General features: G+C 45.8%; 1 protein-coding gene across 3 annotated transcripts in view; it reads right to left on the minus strand.

Moving 5' to 3' along the window:
- Positions 1–16,346, minus strand: part of MXD4 (MAX dimerization protein 4) — a 41,196-nt gene extending 24,850 nt beyond the window's left edge. The window contains exons 1-3 of one of the 3 annotated variants that reach the window (XM_032108451.1): positions 16,199–16,346; positions 15,517–15,685; positions 6,188–6,217 (exon numbers count right to left, since the gene is read on the minus strand). In XM_032108451.1, the coding sequence (XP_031964342.1) occupies positions 6,188–6,217; positions 15,517–15,685; positions 16,199–16,262 (263 nt within the window). In that variant the 5' untranslated portion in view covers positions 16,263–16,346. The remainder of the gene's footprint in view (positions 1–6,187; positions 6,218–15,516; positions 15,686–16,198) is intronic. The other 2 variants (XM_032108453.1, XM_032108452.1) reach the window with 2 other exon arrangements.

A 16,346-nucleotide genomic window follows, 5' to 3' on the forward strand; every position in this document is an offset into this window, starting at 1 on the left:
ATGTTTGAAGAGAGGGATGAACGAATTCAAGTGGAAAAAAACGCATGCACTTGGTTTCTCACCCATCTGCTCCCTGCTGGCTGCTTGGCTGGCCAGGAAGCACAAGGCTTTCTGCAGCCCAGACCCAGGACTCCACTTATGCTCCATAGTGCAAAGCTGGCTTCAGCAGGAAAAAGGACATGACAATTGTAGAGTCCAGACTGTACTTTAGTCCCATCTTTCACTGCAAAATAGAAGCTTTGTCCGAAGTATGAGTAGGTGTACCTCTCTGATACCTGTAATATAACCTCCTGAGCAGATTAATTTTCAAGCTTCGTCTGCTTAACATACCCCTCCTTTCCAAAGCAGCAGTGTAGGTAGGAAGACACATTTGTTGGGAGTGCATCATCAGGTGAGCTGCTCTGTGCACTGAAAAGATAACAGTTCAGTGCATAAATATTTACAGCAGCTATTGCAGCAGGTACTGCAGGGTAAGTCACAGGTCCAGACATTTGCTGACTGCCCAGAGATGGGGGCACAGTGAGGAAAAACAGCATTTCAGTGCAAAGTTTTAAACCTTCCAATTTCTTTTAATTCCACAGATCTGTCAGACTCAGAAACATGGGTCACTTCAGCAAAAGCACAGGATTACACCTTCAGCTCTGCAGGACCAGTTCTTTACAGATTTTCCTAAACAAGCTGCACAAAAAAAAAATTCTTACAGGGATTTAAGAGGCAAACACCTGGCAAAAGGGGCTTTAAGCTGAGATTCAGCCTTGCACTGGCTGAGGCAACACATCACCTGCCCACTACAACTGGCATCCTCATAGAAGCAGTCGTAGCTGGGGAGGGGGAGCAGATGCCCAAACCACCGTGGCTATCAGCTCACAAAAGGCAAATCACACTCCTAAAACATTACCTTGCTTAAGCAGTGCAAAGGTGTGTTTATTGCAATTCACTGGGATTGTTATAAACCACTTCACACCAACCAGATGGTGTAAAAACAGTTCTTTTCTTGATGAGAAAACCAGAAGATCCAGTACAGAGGTTAGATTCCGCTAGCAAGATGATGTGGTTTCCACCACTAACGTAGCAGCCGCATTATCTGAATGGTTTATGTATAATCTGGACAGATCCTAGAAATGGCAGCAATTTTTATAGACCCATTATAACAATGAGATCTGTCCCAGGTCAGTAAGACCCATCCAACACAGCACTTTCCAGGCAACAGCAGCCAAAACTGGATGCCTAGGAAAAACATTAAACTGACAGAGAAGTGAACTGTAACTGCTCTGTACTGTAAATTAACACTGTAAATTAACACTGTCACCCAAAGAAGCCATCCCACCCTCTCCCTGTGCTGGTATCAGGGTGTGCCTGTGACAGGGAGCTGGCTCAGGAAGGTGACCTGGCCCAAGGAGGAAGCTTCTCCCCTCCTGCTGTGCTGGCAGGAAGCAGGACCCAGAAGCACCAGCATGCAACCCGGGCTGGGTTAAATTCCTGATGGAAGCACAGCAGCGAGACACTGGGTGATCCTTCCCTGGAAGGACTTCACCTCCAGCACCAGTTCAGGGGTTTCCTCAGTCAGTGGTGGCACCACAGCCGTTCAATGTGATGGATCAATGCAGTTACAACCTTATGCTGCATAACAGTGCTAACCACAATGGTAATCTGTGATTTTGAAAAGGCAGCCCATAATAAAAATAAACATTAAGCATTATTTTGGTATGCTGTTATTTCAATGACCTTTCAGTTCTGTTTCAAAACTTCCAAGTTTATCACCAATTTGCAATTACATGCTTTTCATTAACCTGCAGTTTAAGAGCCACAGAGAGGATTTCAAGACATCCATCTAAGCATTCTCTCAGCTTATATTAACTTTAAACATAAAGCAACTGTGGTGGGTGCAACTAACGTACCAATGAATGTAACTGTGCTCTTGCATCTGCAATTTCTCCATGAGAAAACCACCTATCAGAATTTAACTTCAGAGCCATCTGCTCTATTTACTGTATCAGCTAATGCTGTACATCATAATGCTCCCATCGAAATATATACTCCTCATCAAAACCTATATTTCTGTAGAGATATCCATTCATACACATGATGATGCAATATAGAAACTTCTTTCTGGCAAGATTTTAGATTTAAGGACGGCACAAAACTCACGTCAGTATTACCTTCTGTGCGCATGGGAACACATTTAGTCTCCCCCAAGCAGGGCTCTACACAACACATACATTAAGCTCTTCTGGGAAAAAGAAAGGTTTGGGGTTTTTTTCCATCTTTAAGGTTTTGCAAATCACTGTGTCTCATGTATTCCCCATTCTGGTCTTGCACTTCTAAAAGTTCAGAGCTGTCTTACTCAGTTGATTCAGGCAACCTCCACAGCAGTCTCAGCTCAAACAGCAATGCCTGGTTTTTACCTCCATCTGCCTCAGCTCACCAGCTTTTGTCAAATCCAAGCCTGCAGACCTGGGACCTAGATCAAGCCATACCAGAGTCACACAGCACTTCTTCAGCTCGTATGGGTGCCAGTTTGGGGACAGCAGCACGTGGCTTGCTGACTTCAAGTACACCTATTCATTTCCTCACAAATTCTTAGAAGCTGTTCTTTAAAATCATCAAGTTTCACAAGCTGTTTCCAAAGACTTTGCCAGGGAAAGGGCAAGACCTTGAACCCCTCCTGCAGCAGAATTCCTCATGGCCAGGCAGGACTGAATGACACTGAAGAAGTCCTGATGGGCTGATCCCAGTATCCCTTGTCAGGACTCCACGTGCTTTCACAGGAGGTGTCTCTTCCTCACACAGCCCTGCACAAGCTGGGGGACAAATCCACGGGTGAACAGCCGAGGGCAGGTTCTCCCTGCCTCCACAGAGCAGCGTGGAGATCTCAGCACAGTCTTCAGGGAGATGCACCTTGGCTTTTACCTTCTAATGCAGAACTAGTATAAACCGATGCAAATAAATGAGATAATGCTGTATCTTTTAAAGAAGCTTATGTCTCTCGTAAATTCTTGGGTGTTTTTTATACTATGAAAGTTGAATTCCTCTATACAGTTGTCAGGTTGATTAAAAAATTTCCTTGCAAAAAGTCATGATTACTAATTTACTTACTATTTATATTGCTCTGTGAAAGCCTACAGACCTAATGGTCTGGCTGGAAACAACAAAAAATACCTACATAAATATACATGTGCACGTTTGTCATTAGGAACTAGTTACATCCAAGTGCCACACTCTGACTAACCTGTCTGTAATTATTAAAATATCTTCTAGGACCTCATCTGTCCCTAGGATGAGAAGATTTCTTGCCTTCTTACTTCTTATTTAACGGGTTTCCTGATTCATGGCTCCTAGATGCACACCTTGATCACACAGGACCAAAACAAAACTGCTATTAGAGGGATAAGTCCTTCCAGAGTGTCCCTATAATGAACACACACTGAAGCTCTGAGCAGGGTATTATAGAGAGACTTAAAGCACAGAAAAAGCAATTTCATGTATGAATTGCTGAGAAACACTTTACCGTAACTTTAATCTGAATTCTATCATATAATGAGATTTTTTTTCTTGGAATTATGTTTCTGCTTTCATTTGTGTTCCTCTGAGCTCCCCCTCAAGAGCACACAGAAAAGAGACCCAGCAGTAAAAAATGCAAAATAAACTGGTGGTGCCAAATGGTCAAGCCAGCACACACAGAGGTCAACCACTGCCATTTCCACTGACATCAAAACCAGAGATAAAACCTTTGACGTGCAACACCAGTGCAGAACCCAAAACAGCACCATGTACCGTGCATGGCTACCATGGGTTTCCATTCAGTGACATCTCTGGCCACCCTCACGCAGGACACAACAGCCCTGTAAATAAGGAAGCCATTTCCCTGCCCTCCAGCACAGGGTGCAGCCCTCAGACACCACGTGAGGGACTGGGCATGGAGGAGGACACACGCAGCCTCTCCTCCCCTCCTCCTCGACGGGCTCCTGTGAGATAATCGAGTGTGTCTTGCCAGAGCAGCATCATGGCAGTGCTGAGTCAAAGGCGCTGGTCCTGGAAAGGAGACACCTCCAAAATCAACATCCAGTGCTTCCCAACTGGCAGGGCAGGGCTGCACGGAGGGGGAGGACAGGCTCTGCTGCAGGGACCAGCTGCTACAGGGACACATCATGGCTGTGAATCTCCCATTAAACCGTGCAAGACATTTGATAGATTTTAATGTACTTTTAGTAAAACACTGTGAAAAACACTATGATCGGTATTATCTGCTCATACACCCACAGTGCTGGAGGAGGGGGTTGTTAAAAGAAGAAATAAAAATTGCAGGAGTCCTTCACACCAATACATCAGGCAGCTAGAACTGCACACACCTCATCTGCTTTTGTGAACACCCATTTGCACATACAAGGATCTTGCACTAATTTGCAAGTTCTCACCAGGAATAATAAAAATCTGGCTTCAAGTAGTTTAACTGCAGGAGGCACAGCAAGCAGCAGCAGTTAGAAACATTAGTTGTATAATCACAAGACATACTGTGCAGTTTACCTATTTTGACCTTGAGATGGCAGAGAAAGAAAAGGTAGCAAGGCAAGTACTGTATGGTCCAGCTACTACAAAGATACAACACAGAACTGGAAGTGAGAACAGTGATTGAACAATTAATAGAGTCTCCTTCTGGCCCTGCATCTGCTGCAAATGCTGCTGTGCCTCATTTACTGTGCTGCTTAAACATGTTAAGGCAGAGCAGAAGGAAGAAGAGGAAAATAACTGAAGGAAAAATAAAAGGAATATGCAGATGAGAGTAAATTTGTATTGATGAAGCAGGAGGGAAGGAAGAAATACAGAGGAATGAGAAAGAATCGTAGTTGGGGCCAATTATTTTTTTTTTCTTTTAAAGAAGTGTGACCGAAGGACAGAATTTTACATGCAGTTATTTTCCTGAAGACTCTGTCAGAAGAACTTCTGCCGGTCAATGTCACTGCCTTAGCCAATGCACTGCATTCTACAGCCCAGGCCTGTGCTTGTGAGCTTGAGCCTTCTCCAGTTCCTCTCATCTCTAGGATGACCACGTGGCTATTAGGCAGAGCTATAGTTTACTCATATTACAATTAAACTACAGGAAAGCATGTAAGCATGCAAGGGAAGTGATGGTCTAGCTGCTACATAACTGCAGCCACAGAACAACACACAAAAAAACCCCCACGAGTTCAATCTTCTTTTGCCATCAACCATGTTTCACGTATTTAGAAGCATGCAAATAAGTTTAAATCATATCCACACACACCCCCCTCGCTTTCTCTGGATGCGTGAAACCCGAAAGACCACAAGCTACACAAAAAAGGAACAAAAAACCACCCGAATGGGAGTTTATCCTGAATGGTGGGTGAAAGGCAGCGGCCCCGCAGTGAGGGTGCCACAGCAGGGAAGCCAAAGGCAGAGCCAAGACGGGCCCGTTTGCTCTCTGAGCTCCCTCGGAGCAGCGCTCCCGGAGCCTTCCTACAGCCCAGGGGCCCAGCTGCAAACACACTCTGACACGGTACAACACACGCTGAACACTGCCTCCAGAACGGGGCAAACGAGAGCTCTGCACCACGCGCGGCTGCAGGGTCTAATGCCTGTCCTGGGTAGGTCCGGCTTTTCCTGGCGCTGGATTCACCGGACCAGGCTGCGGCTCAGGAGCTGCCCGTTCCTAGCTCACACACAGCTCTCCGGACAGGACACGCACCAGCAAGGAAGCGGAGGGAGGGGAAAAACGGATCTGTAGGTACTTACATGCAAGATGAAAATTAACTGCACTTTAGGCATACTTTAAAAGAAACATAGAATAACCCTGTGTGACACATTGTTCCCAAAAAGCATTCACCTTAGTCACAAAAATACTTTGTACTTATAACATTTAACACCTCTAGCAAACAGTTGCTGCAATCAGATTCTTTGTTAGTAACAATTCGGTTAACCAGTTACAGCATTAATCAGTACAAAGATAATTATTAGGGATGTTTCAAAAGGAGCATACCAAACAATAGGGGGAAAAAAAGTGCCAAATAGTACTATAACTATTAGATTTTAGTTGATAAAAAAACCAAAATCAACTTAATAAATTACTCAGTGCAGAATCAAAAAAATTTCAACAAAATGTTCTTCAATAAGCATGGTAACTAAAATGTCAGCCATACATCTTTTAATTAGCTTTTTTTTCAAAACTTACCTATGTTTTTCTAGTTCGTTGTGTGATGACCTATTAAAAAGAGAAAAGAAATATTAGAGAAAAGGAGAAATAAACCAAGATTTAGAATATTTAAAAGCCAATACCTGCATATGTTGCAAAAGAGTTCTCTGAAATATGTATTTAACATGGATTATGAAACAGCTTTTCTATTAAATCGATTCACTTTTACATCCCTTAGATTCTTCAGGGTATCAACTTAATTTCCATGAGTAAACTGTAGGTTTGGGGGGAATTATAATATATTTGCATTTATTAGTGTTCAATACATTCAGAGACAGAAATGAACATAAAAAACTGAGCAGGTTAGTAATAAAAACAGCCCATGAGATTTTTATATGTGAAGAAAAATTACGAGGGGGCAGAAAATGTTAGAAGATCTAAATGGCAACAGGTAAGAGCAAAAAGCACCCAAAAGGCCAGCTTTCAAGCCCATGGAGAAGCAGAAAGAACAATCAGCAGCTAATCACTGCAGTTGTTGTTGTTGTTGACATCTTAATGGCAACAAAAGAGGAATCCTCTTAATTCTTCTGAGTCTACAAACAGAAAATAAAACCCAAAAAAATCACAATCCCTGTACCAACCACAGCAGTATGTTATCCTCTTCCAATCTGCTCAGATTGGAGATTTTTTTTTATGCCCCAACCAATGCCTCGGGATTTTTGCCATTAGAAGGCAGCCTTAAATTCTTGGAAGACTTTTATTTTAAACTGATTCAGCTAAAAATATTCATTTTATTTATTTACACATCTCAGGTTAAAAACATTCCTAAAATGAAGTTACTGTCACTTTCAGAACCAGCAATTTTCTGTACTTTCAGTTTTGTCCCCCTGAAAACATGCCCAGCACGTAAGGATCAAAAGATGCAGAGGTGGTGGCAGCTTTTAGGGCTGGCAGATTATGTCAGAGCAGCTCTGCTGGAGCCTGCTGCAACCCCAGCCCGCAGCTGGGCACGGGGTGCAGAGTGAGGGGCCTTTGTGGAGGGCAAGTGCACAGTCCCTCCAGAGAGCAAAGACATCCCAGGGCAATTACAGAGCTGTCCTGCACAAATACTGCCCGGTGCCGTGCTGTCCTGCCTCTCCCTGCACACACCGGAAGCTGCTGGATGCTGTACCTGGGTGTGACTGATGGCAGAGCATCACTCCAGCCATTGAGAGGAAAAAGAAAGCAAAGCTCACCCAAAAAATATCCAGTGAACAAACCCACAAGCAAGTGATCTCAGGCCAGTGCAGACCCTGATCCTGCAAGGAATTAAGTGAACTGCCCTTCTGCAGGTAAAACTGAAATGTGTACAAGGTTCAGCACTGATGCTAATCCACTCTCACCAGAAAGCATCTCAGTGTTGGTACCAAGACATCAATTATGTCAACCATTACCTGGTATCTTTTTCTCACAAGCCTATGAAAAGTCTATGAATTCTTTATGTATTTTTTTTTAAACTTCTTGCATCAAGTGAGCCATGATCAAGTAATGTGTGTGTTTCTACAATGCCTTTTAAGTGCTCCTGACCAATGCAACAACACTAAAAGTGTTAGACACATATTCTGTGCTACATTAATAGGGCAAGGTGGGCTTGGTCATTTGGCTATCTTAAGAGGATATTGTTTTTATCTTCTACTTCTACTCTCTACGCAGAGATCAGACATTTTCTCCACAATCATTTCTCCACACCAGTGTTCACAAAAACTGACAAAAGACTATGCTAAATACACCAGTGTTTATGAAAACACATGGAAAACAGAAGTCAGGAGGGAACCATTGTCCCCAAACACCCTCAACAGGCCTGTGAAAGGCACAAAGACACTGTTCGTAGGGAACTTTGGAAGGGAAAGGAAATACAGGCTGGCCCGGATTCATCCGTATGGCATTAATTCCTTGACATTTCTGGCAATTAGCACAAAGGTGAACACAATCACTCCAACTGGCCCATTCTGAGCTGCCAGCTCACAGCAGCTCCAGTGAGCACACATGGGGACAACACGGGCCAAGAAATCCAGCCTGCATGGAGTATTTTGCTGGGCTGAGAAAGGATGCAGTGAGCAGCTGACAGTCCTTCTTCATGCAGCACACCTACAGGGCACCTCTGGTGCATGAAGGGTGACCCCGGTGCTCTCCTGAGGTATGTCCTGCCAGAGCAGCTCTGGAGCGGCGCAGCCGTGGGTGTGCCAGCTGCCAAACGGAGCGGCAGTGGCCATGTGCCTCTTGGCAGAGCTCTTGGGGACACAAAAGCCTCAGTGACGCCTGCAGTGTGCAAACGTAGGCACCAGCCACACATTTCGGGAGGTGTCAGGGGGTTGACTAACGCCTCAACTATCAGGCCCTAGGCAGAAACCAAAACCTAGAGTCCTGACATTTACCTGAGAATTGTTCCATCTACAGAGCAAGTTAAATACCCCTATTACAAAGCATGACAGGGGTTTCTTTGGTTGGGATTGTTTTCAGAAGAGATGAACTTCTCTCAAAATACTGGTTTTTATTTCCTTCACTGTCTACAGCACAGTGTATTGGAAGAATATCCATCTCCTGCTGTTTATGTGAACTAAAGTGAGTGAAAGAAAATGTACAAACCGGTCTGCACACAACCCAGCACCCTGTTTCAAAATGGAGTCCTTTACTACTACTTTAGTAAAGATAAGATGTAGGCCACAACTAAGAAATACATGCACATATGTATTTATATGAAAGAGACAGATATATGACTGTGATTTTCAGGCAAATGGTCTGTGGAGTCTTTCAAAAACGGCTGCAAGAGAAGGAAGACTTCTGGTGTTTAACTTAGGTTCACTCTATTGAGTTTGTATCTTCATGCAAAGCTTTGGGAAGTTGGGGGTAGCAGTGATGAAAAAAAAGGTGTCAATAAAAGGTTCAGATAACAACAACCAAAAATCAGCAAAATCATAGATTCAGGCAGAAGAGATAATGAACACTAGTGCTTAGACTACACTGTTGATCTGAGACAGCTCCAATATCCCTTTTACAAATGCCAGGCAGTTCACTGACTATAAATTTTATTTGTGAAGAAATTGTCAAAAGAAGATTTGAAAGAACAAGGAACCAAGTAAATGCAGACACTGGTCTGCAAGATGCTGTGCATACTTCCCTCAGCACATCCCCAGAACCATCTCCCTCCACCACCTTCCCTTCCCCAAACAGGAATTCTAGGTATTGGATTTCAGCTTTTGGTTGATGCAACATTCAACAGACACACCTAAACAATTCAGACAGGTGCTAATTGAGATGGCAGGACTAACACAGAAAAGGCAAGGGCCCCTCCATGTCCACTGCTGCCAGTTTATGGGTGAGCCAGCAGGAGCTGCTCACATGCTGCTCTCATCTAGACTGAGATTTCACTGTATGTGCGATGCACGGCCTGTTTCAGTATTGACACCTTCCCTACTCCTCCATCCCTTTACCCCACCAGATGGGACATCTGCTCAGCAGGAAGCCAGCAGCTCCTGACAAAAGCAGGGATGTATGGAAATGCTGCTGAAGTTTATTGCCCTGTGTTAATGGGAGGAGGTCTAGACCGTGACTCACCAATACACTACCAGTTGCCAACGCATTTTAAAGCACTGTATAGGGACCAAAGCAGGGTACTTAACCAAGTGCTTGAAACTGCGGCAGCACCTTACCCGTGCCAGGGCTTCCTGGTGCAAGCAGGGCTGTCAGGGTGTTATACAACCCATGTGCAGGATACAACTCCACCTAAGGTCATGCAGCCATGTGAACTACACTGCCAGCACTTCACCTTTTGTCCAGGCCAAAAGAGTAAGAACAAACAGAACAAGAAGGTTTATAAGGTGCTACACCTTAAGTGTCTGCATCCAGTTCCTACTCCCAGAAGTGCAGGTGTGTAAAAGCACAAAGCTTACACCTGCAGTCTTGTGTGAATGCGACTGCTGTGCAGCTTTTCATTGAAAGGATCCAGATTCGCTTCCAGGAAATTCCCTGTCCACATACCTAACCTGCCTGGGATGCACCTGAAAATACTACGGTTTGCTCCGCAAAGCACAGAGAAAACTGAACATAAGCACATGTCCTCCCTAGCATTCATTGCTCCTGGGTTGTTGGTTTTTTTCCGTTTGTTCCAAACTGGACACATTACTTACAGCCTGTCAAAGAAACAGCCTGTACCGAATCAATCCACTAAAATTAATTTTGCATTCTCCTCATAGCAAAATTTAACTGGTTCTGCAGATTCAGCTGGGATCTGGGAACCAGGCATACTGGCACAGCCTTGATGCAGAGTTCTGGCTCCGGGATCGCATTCAAGTTGGTGCTGCCACATGTTTGCAGTGGCCAGGTCTGAACGTGCTTCTAATACGGTGGCAATTTGTTTTCCTCAACTGCACAAGCAGGGCAGCTCCCAAACATCGCAGACCTACCGCGGTTCCTCAGGGGCGATAGGCCCATTGGTGAAATCTGTTATATTGGGACCTAAAATGCATTACTTTAAAACCAAATGTGGCGGTAACAATTGCTGTCCTAGCTTTCAGAAGGCAAACCCAGAAAGATCTATCGAATTCAGAAATCCAGGTGAAAAATCAGAGGAGCTACATCTGCACAGTCTGCTTTGCAGTGTTTTATTCTTGGCCTCTCACAAAAAAAAAAAAAAAAAAAAAGGAAAAATAAAACAAAAATCAGGCCCTGATCCCTAAGCTGCTTAGTGTGGGCACAGAAAAACATCTGCAGGGAGCAAGGGGCTCACTCTGTGGGCCACAGGTTCACCCTCACCATGAGCCAACATCAACAGAAGAATTCGGACATTAAGCTCTGTTTTTATTTGAAAATCCAAATGCCGCTCTCATCTTTTTCTACATGTAACCCTTTGCCAGAACACAGCACAAAGTACATGTCTATTTATATAACATATGAGCAAAAATATTAATTAATTGACACAGAAGATATATTTATAAACCGGCATTTATTTTGCTCCCTCTCCTTCAATAAACCAGCTCCTAAATTAACAGGCCAAACACACTGCACCACCGACATTCAATTCCTTTCTCTGAAAGTAAATTTAACTGTGACCTCAGTAGACTGGCATCTAACACTAAGATTTTGGTTTTCATTTTACCTTATTTCTGACCCTTTCATGGCGAAGCAGCTGCCTGAGCTCCCCGGTGCATGGGCAGACACACACCTCAAACCCACCCACAACTCAAGGTACCCAACACCTGGTGAGTGTCACTGCAGCCAGGGCAGAAGAAAGCCCCGTTATCCGCAGGATTGCATGTTCCTCTGTCAGAGTGCTCTGCCTTGTGAGCAAACGTCACCAAATTTCAGATTTGTGTCGCATTCCTCCTCGGCACATTGCACACGCGTCACCTATTTGTTTCCTTGGAGCAAAAACCAAGCTTGACTTTTGAATATTTGCTATTAACATTTCAAAGGTACAACAGCAGTAAATCCAGCTGTTTGTTTTATGCCTTTTTTTAATTCTAAGTACACCTTAGCAAGAATTATTACACTGCATGGCACTGCTTTAGGAACTACATACAGCCACTGCTCTGCGGAGACATTTATTATACTGTAGTCAAGTACCTGATAAGTATTATTGTAACAAGAAGATGTGACCTAGGTTTACCTCCCTGCAAAAGATAATATTGTGGCTTTCTCTAATCTCCTGTTCTCCTCACAAAACAAGAATCCAGTTTCATTTGCCAGAGGATTTTTGGTCAAAATTACTGGGGGAAACAAGTCTGAATCTCGGCTGAGGACACGGTACAAACAGCAAACCAGAAAGAAAACAAAGCAGTTTGGTTTGTGTGACATGGGAAAGGGCACATCACAGGAAAACTGAGAAGAAAACACATAACATCAAGACATTTTAATGTGCAAGTGAAAAAGAAATGGCTAAACTGTGTCTGACTGCTACCAGTAACACCGAGAATATTGTTTATCAACAAACTGCTAACAACCACTTTCAATTTTGATTCAAAGCTAACAGTGGACAAAGCAATAATGTTAAATTCTTACAGTGGACAGAAAGCTTATAGATTTTGGTTAATCAAATGTAATTCTGCTGGTATTTTTCCCTGCATGAATCAAAACCTGCCAGAATTACTTCTCACTCAATTGCAGTCAAGAGGCCAGCAACCTTTTAGCCCAGACCCAAGCATCCTGTCCAAAGGGCCCACAGCCTCCTGCCCCTTCTCCTGCTGGTCTGGGCCTCGCCAGCCATCCACAAGGGATGGAGGTCTCATCCTACAATTTCTTACATGAATATCACCAGCACTTTGGCAGAGGAAGGTGGGGTCCATCAGTGCCCAGGGCAGCTGAAATCCATCCCTGCCTGTCACCCAGCCCACGGCGCCTCGCCAGCACACCTGTGCCACACGGGGTACTCTCTTCCCCCCACAGGCAGGCACACGGGAGGGAAAACACAGAACAAAGAAGAGTACAGCACACAGGCTCCCTCACATCTGACAGTTTTTCTCCTCCTCCCCTCTTTTCTGATTTTCCAAGAATAAGGAGATGTTTTTCATGCTTCTATATATGTATACTTCATAAAGCATGAAAAAAACCCATATGTGCATATATACATCTCTCACTTTTTAATCTGATCAGATGCTGCAAGCAGCAGGATACAAAAATAGATAATGAAAACAACAATGCCCCTGCAGATTTGAAATGTGCAGTTAGCTGTTCCTTTCCTACGCCTCCAACCTTAAGTATGTATTTTTAATCCAGAAAAACAATGAAATAATAAGGCGTGAATTTCAGACATGTATGCAATCCCCTGTATGCAATCACATGTCTCCCAGCATCTGACACTCCAAACCCAATGAGTCTGGAAAATGGTTAAAGTGGAACAATATGGACAAACACTCTGCCCAGTGGTTCACATCACCCATGACCACTCCAGATCCTCTGAACTTTGGTCAGTCGTCTCCCTCTTAATCTTTGAGTTGCTTAGGAAGAATTAAGTGTGTTACCAAAAAATTCACTCTAGTCTGGGGCTTGGCCCCTATAGCCTCTAAACTCCAAATAATACACCAGCTGGTGTACATTGTGTATTTTGCATGTTTAAATGTGGGGGTAATTTCTCCCCAGAAAATCTAAGTGCGCACGCAAACATGAGCAGTGATTGCTGGACATAGGTACACAGCCCGTACAGACAATGCAGAGGTGCCCACAGGGCACTGCTGCTGCCCCTCTGTCCCTGAAGGAACAGGGAGCTGCATTAAAGCAATGTGCCTCTGCTTCCCACACCGGTCAGCAAGCCCAGTGTTCATGCTGAACCAAGCCAGCCACTGTCCCAGCAGTGTTCGTGCTGGAAACCATTCCCTGACAAGCATCATCCTGTCCTGTAACACAGATGACCCATCCCTCATCTCATCAATGCAGCTAGAAGAAAAGAAAGTGTAGGTAAACGTACACATTGCACACTGCAGGATGGCATTTTTGAAGGTTGCCACTGCTATGGAGTGAGAACCAGAGCAAAATGCTAAACAGATAAATATAAATCTGCAGGCAGAAAAAAAGCAAGAAGGTAACTGCAAGTGGATGTGTGTGCCTCAACTTTAATAACACTACCAAATTTGTAACCATAAATCTTTTAATTCTGCTGCATTTGATAGATTAAAAATCCTCTCCTAAAAACTCCTGAAAGCAGCTTACAATTCAGACAAATAACTATTTTGCAGCGGATGACAAGAGCCCTAAGAACGGAAACGATGGAATAATAGCTCTGTAAGTAACACAGATTTCTTGAAGAGACAGACAAGAAATCTGTACAATTCAAGGAGCAATTTACAGCTGGAAATCCTATGAAATCTGTTTTGAATTTTTTTTTTAAAAGCAGTGAGCATACTTTATATGAAAATAATTAAAAATCTTAAGGAGCAAAGTGTCTCAGGACACAAGACACTCCTCCCACTCCTGATGACTTTCTCTTTTGAACTGTCTTTTCATGCTCCATGATGAGACAAAGAACTCAACTAAAACTAAAAGAAAAAAGTAGGAGTATTGCAATTAACAGCCCCCAAAATGGTTGCCTTGCTCGGGGCAGGGGCACGGGGGCACAGTTTGCTCCCCCTCAGTTATCTTCGAGGCACACTGCTCGGCCGCAGCAGGCACCACCAGGGCACTCAGCAGCTCGTGTTTTTGCTCAAGGAGGGAGTTCGTCAGCTTTTGATTTCGGTTTGCACCTCCGGTGCCCCACAAGCAGCTCCTGGCCATCTGCCTGGCACCTCCCCAGCACCATTCGACCCGGCCGCAGGATGCCCGCCGGAGCAGCGAGAGCGGGCCTGCCGAGACTCTCTGCTCCTTTGGAAAACAAGTCACGTGCAAATCAAGTTCATTTTAGGCTATTCTACAGGAGCCCACCATCCAGCATGACCATGCAGAGCAGAGCCTGCGCTGGGGAGAGCATCGCTGCCCCGGGACGAAGCAGGCCCAGCAGGGCACGGTCCTCGGTCCTCTCCGGAGCAGCCCTGGAAGAGCAAAGCAGACCAGAGCAGGCAGAGCCTAGGGCTAGGCTTGCTCCCGGGCAGGGGCCGGCAGTGTCCCTGTAAGACAGCCAGCCTCCTGCACGTACACAGCCGCTGCCCGAGCAGCAAACAAAGCTGCAGAGCCTGCGCACAGCAGCGCTCGGCTCGTGCCATCGCAGCGCAGGTAGCGGCTGCGGGGGAACAACAAAACCGCGGCGGCGGAGAGGCGGATGGGCGATAACCGGGATAAACAACAACCGAGCCGCGCACCCCGGCGGATCTGCGTGCGGCGGCCAGGCGGAAGGGCTGGCGAGCCGGCGGTGCAGCATAGCCCGCGGGGAGGTCAAGCTCACTCCGGCACCTTCTCACCCCGTACCTCCCGGAGAGGCTGGAGGGCGTGTGGAGTGTCCCCCCCGCCGCCCGCACACGCTCCCCGCCCCAGAGCCCAGCGCCGCCGCAACCGGAGGCTGCATCTGCTCGGGCTGCCATGGGGGAGGCGGCCGGCTCGCTGCCTGTGGTTTATAAATAAATGCCGGGGGGGACATTAGGTTGCCATGCAAAGAGAAATCTGGGTGGCGATTATGGTGTTAAGGTCTGCAGCAAAAGCCGCTGTCGGCGAGCGCGGAGCAGAAGGAGCGATGAGGGCGGATGGTTCAGAAGTGCAGTGAGTACTAAGGAGATGGTGTACGCGTGGCAGTGTTTATATGAGAGATCAAAACAGAGCCAAGCCCATCCAGGGGAAAAATGGCGACTACCGGGATGGGGAAAACTGAGACACTGGACTAATTATTATTTTTCATAAATGTATGCACTGCACATAAGCTAGACACATTGGAAAAGCTGACGATTCATTCTGAAAAGCGGTGCGTCTATTACCTGTTATTCTGGGATTTTCTGGCCATGGTGACTGCCTTTGTTTTCTTTCTGGAATAGTCACTATCGAAGGGTAACACTGATGCATAGCCATGTTCTGCTTCTAGGGACAAAGTCAGCATTAGTGGCAATATATTTTTTCCATGCAATTTTTTCCTCCTTTGCAGGAACGCCAGGGTAAAGAACAGAATTTTTTCCGGTTGATTTGTTTGGATTTTATTCTGGCATCTCTTAAAGAAGCGAGACAAAAAAAACGTAACTCGGTAAACCAAAGGAAAAAAAGAACAACACCGAAGTGTCGAAATTAGGAGGATTATTGAAGTGCACATTAAAAACGAGGCGGATCATGCAAACCCTTGTCACGCTGCGCTGGGGTGAGGGGAGCTGCCATACAATCACCGACTGCCACACACGGAGCGGCGAGAGGGATCCTGAGCGCTGCCACACGCACCGTCCCATCCAGGGCGGCACAAACAACCCCCTTCTGCTTTGCTTGGGGGTCATATATAAAAAAAGCCAAGATGCGAGCAGCGATGCTCCCCCAGCGCGCTGCCGCAGCCCGGGTCCCCCCAGGGCAGGTGCGGGCTCGGGGCCGCTGCCCCGGCCCGGCCGCCGCACAACAAAGGCCGAGAGCGGCTGGGAGCGCCTGCGGGTGCCTGACCGACTGCCCGCCTGCGCCCTGTACCTCGGTCTCTTCGCTCCAAGTACTCGGCCGCTTCCAGGAGGATTAACAGGGAGTTCAATTCCATGGCTGCCCGTTCCGAGCCCCCCGCGCCGAGTTCACGCGCGGGGACTCCCGAGCCCCCGGTTTTAAGGCACCTCGCTCAACCTAC

This window comes from Corvus moneduloides, chromosome 5, assembly GCF_009650955.1.
Source record: "Corvus moneduloides isolate bCorMon1 chromosome 5, bCorMon1.pri, whole genome shotgun sequence".
Lineage (NCBI taxonomy): Eukaryota > Metazoa > Chordata > Aves > Passeriformes > Corvidae > Corvus > Corvus moneduloides.